The 11,602-nt window shown below is 42.1% G+C and overlaps 2 protein-coding genes across 2 annotated transcripts; both read right to left on the reverse strand.

Annotated features, from left to right (window-relative positions):
* Nucleotides 1-1,589: 1,589 nt before the first annotated feature.
* On the reverse strand, nt 1,590-6,349 carry LOC124266122. Its single transcript, XM_046700936.1, has 4 exons — nt 6,224-6,349; nt 4,188-4,467; nt 3,111-3,260; nt 1,590-2,488 (listed from the first exon to the last, which is right to left on the reverse strand). The coding sequence occupies exons 2-4, from the start codon at nt 4,390-4,392 to the stop codon at nt 2,172-2,174; spliced, it is 672 nt and encodes a 223-aa protein (XP_046556892.1). The 5' UTR covers nt 4,393-4,467; nt 6,224-6,349; the 3' UTR covers nt 1,590-2,171.
* A 2,330-nt stretch (nt 6,350-8,679) lies between these two features.
* On the reverse strand, nt 8,680-10,610 carry LOC124266125. Its single transcript, XM_046700938.1, has 4 exons — nt 10,422-10,610; nt 9,797-9,924; nt 9,615-9,696; nt 8,680-8,703 (listed from the first exon to the last, which is right to left on the reverse strand). Exons 1-4 carry the CDS (start codon nt 10,608-10,610, stop codon nt 8,680-8,682), a joined length of 423 nt encoding a protein of 140 aa, XP_046556894.1.
* Between the last annotated feature and the right edge of the window lie 992 nt (nt 10,611-11,602).

Genomic DNA, 11,602 nt, shown 5'->3' on the forward strand with positions numbered 1-11,602 from the left:
ATGTACGTCCTAGACCATCACTTTATCCATAGAAAGACGTAAGATGAACATGGATGTACGTCCTAGACCATCACTTCATCCATAGAAAGACGTAAGATGAACATGGATGTACGTCCTAGACCATCACTTCATCCATGGAAGGACGTAAGATGAACATGGATGTACATCCTAGACCATCATTTCATCCATGGAAGGACGTAAAATGGACACGGATGTACGTCCTAGACCATCACTTCATCCATGGAAGGACGTAAGATGAACATGGATGTACGTCCTAGAGCATCACTTCATCCATGGAAGAACGTAAGATGAACATGGATTTACGTCCTAGACCATTACGTCATTCATAGAGGGACGTAAGATGAACATGGATGTACGTCCTAGTCCATCACTTCATCCATGGAAGGACGTAAAATGAACACGGATGTACGACCCAGACCATCACTCGATTATGTACAGACCGCTGCCATATAGCTGGAATATTGTCGAGTGCGGCGTAAAAATAGACTCCCTCACTCACTTCTTGTCAGGGAACTACGTTGTCAGAACATTTCCATAATTTTGTCACTGAATGGAAAATATACGCGAACAATCAAATAACCTGAGACAAAGGTATACAGGTCTGTGTGGCTCCAGCCACCGATGATCATTGGTTCAATTTGTTCGGCATGTAATCAATGGTGGCCTGGAAAAACTAGTGATTGACAATCTGACAAACAATCCACACCGTTGGAGAGAGCCTACAAGTCAGACCACCAACCCATGTCGCCTCTACCGGTAAGCAGGACATCTTGCGACCCTACTCTAACCTGGAAACTCACGGGGCGGTTGTACTCTGTGATTATCACCGATTGTGTTTCTACGTTTGTCATCTCCATCACCCATCTTGTGAAGCTCACCTGTGTAACTTCGGGCTTTCATCCCATGAGTGCCAGACCGCAATATGACTGATTCAAAGCAGGGTACGGAGAAAGAAGAACAGAGGAGTTGGTTTATAGCTTTATTCTGTACAGATAGGTCAGCGGCTCCTCGCGTGTTGAGTGAAATGTGATGTGCAATTCATCATCAGTAATAAGCAGGGGTACATAGATTCATATATCTATCACAAAACACGAAGGCAATAATATACATCGAATACACTGAAAGCACGCACATAGAAACGAAGACATAGACAAATCTTCACTCGTGTGTATACGCTATTTTTCTCCTTTAAATATATATTCATCACATATTCATCAACATACTGTAAATCACGAATTTTTTGCGTCATGATATTTTTGCGATTTGTCCAATTCTCAAAAATGTCATTCACTATCAAATGGTTTTCAAACTAAAACACACACAAGACAACGTGAGTGAGCGAGCAAGCATCGACTTTCGCACTTAAGATACGATGCCATAGCATGCAATGGTTATTGAACGTAACCACACAATCGATTAGCCGTCTCTTACGACATGCATAAAAAGGGTGACGATACATTTTGAAAAGAAGCTTTAAAACCATTTTAAATTTAGGCGTAAGACGATGATGTAAAGCCATAATAGACAACACACTCATTAGGTCCACTCGTTTGTCAATATACACACCATGTTCTGTTTAATAAATGTCTATAAACATGAGGAAACACACATGAAAGTACAAGAAATGTTGCAATGTCAAATGGAAACATCCGACTATACACTTGCATCTCTATCTGCCCATCATGGTGTTTTCTGTTTTCGCATCCCACAGTAAATCTAATGACCTATTTCCGAGTATTGTTGCCAGGTCATATAATGCTGACCTGATGAATCGTTGCTTCCTTTTAAGTGATGACGAGGTTTACAAGTTTTCTGGAAACTGCCAACGCACTGTACAGGATCGTATTCATTTGAACTATAAATCTCCAGATGTCTCACACATGAGACATGTTATATAGGATCAACAATGCCATTGTCTAACATTAATAAAAATACCCTTCCTATATTATTTAATAATCAACGATCCCTCAGAAATTCCGTGTTGGGAAACCCGCTCACGGAGACAGTGGTGTTCTGTGTGTAATGTTCGGAATAAACACATTTGTTAACAGTATAAATAGGAAAGTAACAGAAAATAAACAGAACAACCCTCCCAAATGCTTCCCTTTTCACGAATGCAAGTCCAATGTCGACACATCGAATTTGCTGATTTACAAATTTACATATTCATTAGAATGAGTTTCCATGACAACGTCATCGTTACCATAATAACACGTATTCTCGCCTTCCTGTACAGTAACATTGCCATAGTAACCTGACTGGTTCTCAGTGAACACATTTCCATAATGTTGGGTGTCAGCTGTTACCACGTTACCATAGCAACCATCACCGTCCCCGTGGACCTGCCTGTAGTGATGCTGCACCTGGTTGTCAGGGCTGGGTTTATCGTAGTCTTTCTTGTTATTTCCACCGGTGTGTATGCTGTGACTGTCACCGCTCCCATCCACTTCCACGGGTACATCATCCCCTGAAACACACGTGATGGAGCAACTGTAGCAAGGATACTGATGCAGGTGCTTGACAGTTGTGTGTTATAGAAGGCGCCCTTCTGATGTAACCGGATTACTGTTCAAAGCGGTTTGGAACCCAACTCACTCTCTCAGTACTGGATATTCGTAGCCGTCATAGGTTAAACACTTTGTGGATCTGCTTCTCTTTGAGCTTCCCATCCACATCAAACAGACACGCCGGGACTAAATCCTTTCCCTAATTTCTTCACCAACTCACTCACTCACTCCTCGGGCTTCCATTCCACATCAAACGACAACACCGTGTCAATCCACATCAAACAACAACGCCGTGTCAAAACATTTTCACTCACTCACTTACTCACCAACGCTTACTTACTCACTCACCAACTCTCTCACTCACCCACCTGTTCAATCACTCAACAACTCTCTCACTCACCCACCCGTTCAATCACTCAACAACTCTCTCACTCACCAAATCTCTCACTCACCCACCCGTTCAATCACTCAACAACTCTCTCACTCACCCACCCGTTCAATCACTCACCAACCCTCACACTTACTAACTCAATCATCCACAACTTCACTCACTCACTCACCCACTACTTGACAATAACGTACCTTTACATTTAGACCTCCTCCGAATGCATTTGACAACATCCACGACGACAAAAGCGAGAACGACGGTCCCAAGGCTAGCAGCTATGAAGTGGATTTTGTAGAGAGCAAAGATGGAAGTTGTTTCTGGGGCTGCTCCGTCTGACATATTGACTGTACAAGAAAACAAGATATACAGTTTATAGGAATATTACAAAGATTACTGCTATATATACGTTTTGGTAAATTTGGACTTGATGTACAGAAGTTGATCTCGAGATTTTACGATAAAGTGAAGAATGGGTAACTTATATAACTAGTGCAGGTAATGTGTGTTGTTCATGCGTGCGTGCATGTGTACCTGTGTGTGTGCACGTGCACGTACGTGCTTGATTAACATGAACCGTATCGTGACTTCATACACTGCTCTGCCGAGGGAACGAACTGTGCACGTGCCTATCAACGGCGGAATTCGCGTTCTTAAAATTAATAGTGCACTGAGATCATCAAGGAACAAATAACGCATTCACGTGACCCAGTGAATAGTTGCATAGTTGGCAATAATACGAATACTAGAACCCAGCATTCGATTCTGAACTAAGGGCCGGTGGGTTAGCCTAGTGGTTAAGGCGTTCCCTCGTCACACCGGAAACCCGGGTTCGATTCCCCACATGACTACAATGTTTGCAGCCTATTTTTAGTGTCAACCGCCGTGATATTTCTAGAATATTGCGAAAAAGCGGTGTAAAACTAAACTCACCCACTCTAAAGCGTTCTAAAAATTTATGGTGGTGAGTTCGAATCTGTGTTCCTAGATTTTTCAGCAGCAAAACCGTTCCTATAAATTCAATCAACATGGTAAATATTTAAATGCTTTAAACGCATGGCAGAAACCAAAGATTGTGGGTCCGAATCCCCGTCATCTCCGTGACTAGGTTTGTCAGCAGTGTACCCGTGCTTCTGGGTTTCAGCAAACTGGTAATTGTTACAAACTGAAACACTTCGGCATTTCTTCCTGTTGACAGATCGTGATTGAATTGAATAATTACAACTTGTTTTAATCACTCACTCACTCACTCACACATCAGAAGCGTTTCCTACCTTTGACGATGACATGTATGATGCATGAATCCTCCTTCTTGTCGCTTCTGCCGGTGTAGCCTCTGATGGTGTTGGACGCCGTACAGGTGTAGTTGCCTCCGTCCGACAGCTGTGCATGGGGGGATACGGAGGGAGGAACCAGTCTGTGGTAGCGCTTCATGGCTTCCTTCTCTGGACCAGGTGATGACTGCACGGGGGTAAGCATCTACGTGACACTCCAACACAGCCGTGGTGTTCTCTACAGCTGTGTAGTTACTGGGGCACATCACCCGAGCACCATCTTCAACAAACACAATTCCATCACCAATAGGCTTTGTTGGTTTGTTTCTAGTTTTAACGCCACACCCAGCAATATTCCAGCTATATGGCGACGATCTGTAAATAATCGAGCCTAGACCAGACAGTCTAGTGATCAACATCATGATAAAACGGAATTGGGATACGATATGTGTCACCCAGATCAGCGAGTCTGTTAGTCGCCTGACAATGGTCACTTAATGAGTGAGTGAGTGAGCATGGTTTTACGCCGCTGTTAGCAATGTTCCAGCAATGTCAGGGACCGCCGCTATCTGGTTAAGAGAATCACTATTACATAAGAAATGACACTCTCAATCAGAAGCGTGCACACGTTTAGACACACCTAATTGTAAAATACAATGCCAGCTATCGTCGCCTATCGTCGGCATATGACGCTCTCTGTAATAATTGTGTCTGGACCAGACAATCTTGTGATTAACACCCTGAACATAGATCTACGCAAGTAAGATACGAGGGCATCTAGCAGTCAAGTCAGCGAGTCTGACCTCCCGATCCCGTTAGTCGCCTCTAAGGGCAAGTAAGGGTTGCGGAAGACCATCAGAAATGGACTTCACATGATGTACCCATGTTTGGGAATCGAATCCGGATCTTCAACGTGTCAAGCGAACGCTTTAACCACTAGGCTACCTCACCGCCCCTATCGCCAAATGAGCTGGAGCATATTGCCTAATGCCCCACTTAACCCAATCAACGATTCAAATACTAACAGCAGAGTGAATGCTGTTTTACGCTGCAGACGATGTATACATCACGCCAGCTGTAAATATCATGTCTAGACAAGGCACCTTGAATTCATGGACATAATGTCATGAGGATGCGAAGGAAAGATAAAAGTAAACTTTTTTGTTTTGTTTTTGTCTTTAGAAAAAAAAAATGTTTTATTCACTTCAGTTGGATACAAACGTCAATTATGCGAGCTTAAAGTGAGAGACAACATGCATAGAAAGAAACACTCATATATTCAATTACATTATGTGCTGGGACTAGTAGACTATATGCAAGATCGTGGAATCACAATGACATGCAAGTACTGCATCCTCGTAAGATGAAGTCATAACAGTGACAATGCTGGTGATATTACATCCCATTTTCTATTAAATGAATCCGTGTTGATATTTTTCGAACAAATATTCTAATTTGATACACATCTTTTAAAACAAACCCTTTATGTTCATTACATATATATGGCGTTTGGCCAATGAAATGGTTGAGTTGGTGGTTGCTATTGCCCTCAAAGTAAAATATCTATAGTAGAAAGTTCATATGTTATGTTCAAAAGTCTATAAACAAGATTGATGAATTCTTCCCAAACAGTCTAATAGTTGGAATTCAATATATACATGATAGGTGTTCTCACTTACCGAACCACACGATGAACATTAATCATTATCAACCAGTTTCATTTTAAACAACTCCCTTTTTGTATAAATGGCTTCATATATAAATTTATATTGAAACTCTAGGAGTTTTGTGTCTTTGTTAGATTGTCTATACTTTGTAGAAATATAGTCTTCCCATTTAAATGATCACTCAATTCGCTGTCCCATTTATCATTTTCAGATATGAAATTATCATAAAATAATCTCGAGCCTTTACTGGGGTTGCTCAAATCATTCCAAGGGGAACATATTGACAGTTTTGATTTATTTGGATGTTTTGTCGTCCGTATAACCTCTTTCTATTTTTTGGGAAAAAGTTGATAATAAAAGTATACTTACATGATACCAGCAAGCGGACAAGCTGCACGCCTGTGCCAATCCTTCCTTCTTTGCGAATGTTGTCAAACATTGTGTTCTTCATGACAACCAGATAATCTCCAGAATGGGATTGATTCACTTGACGAAGACGACAGTCAGAGGTTATCCACTGTGACGTCACACCGACCTTCTTCCACTTAAAGATCCAAGGGGGCGGGTTGCCACTAATCCCATGACAGATGCTGACGTCCTCACCCCTGAACACACGATGCGTCCTCTCACTGAACGCTTCGGGAGGATCTAAACACACAGAAAACTCATAGATTTGTAGAGCAGTCGGAAGTTTACCTTCATGGAAGCAATGACTATTTTCATTTCATTTCATTTTATACTTGACCACGGTACAAGAATCTGTATCGAAACGTCGCACTCATGAATCATAGAAGTTGTTATCCATAATGTTTGCTCTATAATGAATATTTTCAGCACAAAATACGACTCTGATTGTGACGATGTGTACATAAGACAGACGTCACACAGTGGCTATTCCATGGCCCATTTGCTAGTCTTGTCGTGTTATTTATCGCTATACATACCTCCTGGAACTATTTTGCAGGACGTAAAAACCTGGAAAATGTGTGCTTTGAAAGAACAATCATTGTGAAATTGATCGATTCTTGTTTTCTTATTCAGTTATTTTGAATTTCGATTAAAATGGTATTTTCATGAGTTCAGCAAAACCCCAACCCATTCTCTGGGCCTACTCCCTCCCTCCCTTCCCCATCTCCTGAATATCAAATGTCCCGACCTAAGAGAACTGATGCCTGATACAACATACATACAGTAAAGTACGGTTGTGACGAACGTAAAAGCATCACGACGTTCAGATAGTTCGTTATAACCGTAGTTATCTACATTTCGATTGAAATATACAGGACGTGGCATGGACAATAAGTTCGTTATATCCGTCAGTTTGTTAATACTGTGTTCGTCATAACCGTAGTTGTCTACATTGAGAATGAAATATACAGCACTTGGCATGGACAAGAATTTCGTCGTATTCGTCAGTTTGTTAAGACTGTGTTCGTCATAACCGTAGTTGTCTACATTGAGAATAAAATATACAGCACTTGGCATGGACAATAAGTTCGTTATATCCGTCAGTTTGTTAAGACAGTGTTTGTCATAACCGTAGTTATCTACATTGAGAATGAAATATACAGCACTTGGCATGGACAATAAGTTCGTTATATCCGTCCGTTTGTTAAGACTGTCTTCGTCATGACCGTAGTGTACTTTACGTGTATTCAGGCGTTGTACTCACACTGTACACTAACGGCTACAGCTGCACTCCCGTATTCGACATTGGAGCTATTCCGTACAGTGCACATCAGATTTCCATCGTCGAACCTGTGTCTGTTTGCTGTCAGTAAGATGCTTGATTTCCAGCCGATAGTTCGTGTCCCGATGGACCATTTGTACCTCCATGTCGAATTGTCTTGACCATCCTTTATCGTACAAGAGATTTTGGCTGGAGTTTTCTCTATTATCTTTATAGGTGCAACTTCTGGTTGGATTATGACAACTGAAAATACAACCATGACACGTGACCAGACAAAGACGTGAGCACACGTCGGTGGTGTCTAGCGAGAACACCATTAGGTGTATCCTTGCGACAACCATTGGTTGCAAACAGGCGGGATGTCGGACTACAGTTGGTCCCAAACAGCCAATGCTGCTAGGATGCGACATAATGGTTAGGGTGGTCAATTCCATCAACTGGTTGACGGTTGACGGCAGTGAACCAAGCACTGGTTCGTATACACGCTTACCTGACCACCCGATACCGTTAGTCGCCGTTTGCGATATTTATGGGTTGCTAAAGAGTCTAAGACCTATTGGACAAGTATATACTCTGAATACGGTATAAAAGAACAAATAATTGACATAACGAGATATTTCGGTTCATAAAAGTAATTTAGCTAGCAAAGCCACACAATCAGACTTTCGTAAGCAGCTGCTAATTCAGGCTACAACTTGACTGGGCTAACTGTTGCGATGAACGGGCACGCAGACAATGCCCTCCCACCATTTTGGATGTAAGCTGGCTAACAACAAGAATAAGTATAAGTATAAGTATAAGTATAAGTATAATTGAACAACTAACAGGACATGGAATGTTAGGATTAAGTAAAACAAATACGACATGTTATAAACAACTGTTTTCAAAGATATGCATGTAGATTTTACTCAGTAACATAGAAATCCTTTACACTTTTAAGAAAATTATTACAAAAGCGCCATGGAAAACGAACCCAAACGAAAACAGAGACTTGTGAATGTAACCATATACTACACATTCCAACGATAAGGTGGTAAAACTTACTTTGCTCCGAATAAACAGATGTGATCAGAGCTACTGTGCACACAGTCACCCTGTCCATTGTCAGACTGTCATGTGGGCTCATAGTCATTGTTTAAGCTTCTTCCGTTACACGACGCTGAACCGGGAACAATACGTACATCTCATTAAACATCCTAGATAATGGCAGTAGCTGGTAAATGTACATTGCTGGAATGCACTGTTAGGCCAGTGTCTCTCCTAATATTTTGTCACCGAGACTGCAAGGTGATTCTCCCAACTTGACGGTCCAAATACTAGAAGATTGTCCCAACGTGACAGTCCATATACAAGAAGATTCTCCGAACTTGACAGGCCACACACAAGGAGATTCTCCCCACTTGACAGTCCACATACAAGGAGATTCTCCCAACTTGACAGTCCACATACAAGAAGATTCCCCAACTTGACAGTCCACCTACAAGGAGATTCTCCCCACTTGACAGGCCACATACAAGAAGATTCCCCAACTTGACAGTCCACATACAAGAAGATTCCCCAACTTGACAGTCCACATACAAGGAGATTCTCCCAACTTGACAGGCCACATACAAGAAGATTCTCCCAACTTGACAGGCCATATACAAGAAGATTCTCCCAAGTTGACAGGCCACATACAAGGAGATTCTCCCCACTTGACAGGCCACATACAAGAAGATTCTCCCAACTTGACAGTCCCAAAACAAGAAGATTCTCCCCCAACTTGACAGGCCACATACAAGACGATTCTCCCAACTTGACAGTCCACATACAAGATCTCCAACTTGACAGGCCACATACAAGAAGATTCTACCAACTTGACAGGCCACATACAAGAAGATTCTACCAACTTGACAGGCCACATACAAGAAGATTCTCCCAACTTGACAGTCCACATACAAGAAGATTCTCCCAACTTGACAGTCCACATACAAGAAGATTCTCCCAACTTGACAGTCCACATACAAGAAGATTCTCCCATCTTGACAGTCCACATACAAGAACATTCTCCCAACTTGACAGTCCACATACAAGAAGATTCTCCCAACTTGACTGTCCACATACAAGGAGATTCTCCCAACTTGACTGTCCACATACAAGAAGATTCTCCCAACTTGACAGTCCACATACAAAGATTCTCCCAACTTGACAGTCCACATACAAGAAGATTCTCCCAACTTGACAGTCCACATACAAGATTCTCCCAACTTGACTGTCCACATACATGAAGATTCTCCCAACTTGACAGTCCACATACAAGAAGATTCTCCCATCTTGACAGTCCACATACAAGAAGATTCTCCCAACTTGACAGTCCACATACAAGAAGATTCTCCCCCAACTTGACAGGCCACATACAAGACGATTCTCCCAACTTGACAGTCCACATACAAGATCTCCAACTTGACAGGCCACATGCAAGAAGATTCTACCAACTTGACAGGCCACATACAAGAAGATTCTACCAACTTGACAGGCCACATACAAGAAGATTCTCCCAACTTGACAGTCCACATACAAGAAGATTCTTCCAACTTGACAAGCCACATACAAGAAGATTCTCCCAACTCGACAGTCCACATACAAGAAGATACTCCCCCAACTCGACAGTCCACATACAAGATCCCCCAACTTGACAGTCCACATACAAGAAGATTCTCCCAACTTGACAGTCCACATACAAGAAAATTCTCCCAACTTGACAGTCCACATACAAGATTCCCCAACTTGACAGTCCACATACAAGAAGATTCTCCCAACTCGACAGTCCACATACAAGAAGATTCTCCCAACTTGACAGTCCACATACAAGATTCCCCAACTTGACAGTCCACATACAAGAAGATTCTCCCAACTTGACAGTCCACATACAAGAAGATTCTCCCAACTCGACAGTCCACATACAAGAAGATTCTCCCAACTTGACAGTCCACATACAAGAAGATTCTCCCAACTTGACAGTCCACATACAAGATTCCCCAACTTGACAGTCCACATACAAGATTCTCCCAACTTGACAGTCCCCATACAAGAAGATTCTCCCAACTTCACAGTCCACATACAAGATTCCCCAACTTCACAGTCCACATACAAGAAGATTCTCCCAACTTGACAGTCCACATACAAGAAGATTCGTCCCGTTGTTGTAGTTTTTTCATGAGGTAATACTCTGGCTACAGTACTAAAACACATTTATCTTTATGATATAGTGAGTGAGTCACAATCCAATATTAGATAATACTTGTGAATGCGTGAGTGAATCTTAACCAGTATCCCACCGAGTTAGTCAAGGTGTTAAGCCGAACACGCATTTCTTGTCCTGACTACTTATTGCGATAAACAACACACACCCAGAAGTAAGAATAGTTAAGTGTACGAGGCAACAGACCAGCTGATTCTATACCCTTCAATGTTGTCTGTGGAACATATACTACCCATCAAAAGTTTGGACTTACCTAAAGCACTCACTATATGTTATACATATATATGGCTACGTCAAAGATGAATTTCTCCACTAACTTGGGGGAACCAACTGCAAACCTTATGCAGATGAATTGCACGAGGATCATGCATTAAATTGCTGAACTGGTGATAATAATGTTTTCAACGTTACGGATTTGTTTTACAATACGAGTAGTAGAGGTAATGATTGTCCTGGACCAAGTCCAACAAAAGCCTCTGCAAAGCCTTATTCCCCAAATAAGGCTTTGGTCGGACCCTTAGCTCTTGCTACCATTACCCCTACTATGAAAAATTAGTAAAATGTCCCCCGGCAGCCACAATTCCCCAAGGGAGAAATAGAAATGTATTGCGCTTCCTCCCAAGGGGAATTGTGTCTCTCACCATGAGAGAACCTCACATCACACGAAGTTGTGACGGTGGGATACGAACTCCACATGTACAGCTTGCGCAGACTATACATAATGGGGTCGCACCACTCAACCGACTGAGCTACCGCGGACTTAGCTGAAGTAGGTCAGTTTAACGGGTCTATCCTGAGATCACGCGCACCCACGCAT

Source organism: Haliotis rubra, unplaced genomic scaffold (genome assembly GCF_003918875.1).
Source record: "Haliotis rubra isolate DU_JTF1 unplaced genomic scaffold, ASM391887v1 Scf1230, whole genome shotgun sequence".
Classification (NCBI taxonomy): domain Eukaryota; kingdom Metazoa; phylum Mollusca; class Gastropoda; order Lepetellida; family Haliotidae; genus Haliotis; species Haliotis rubra.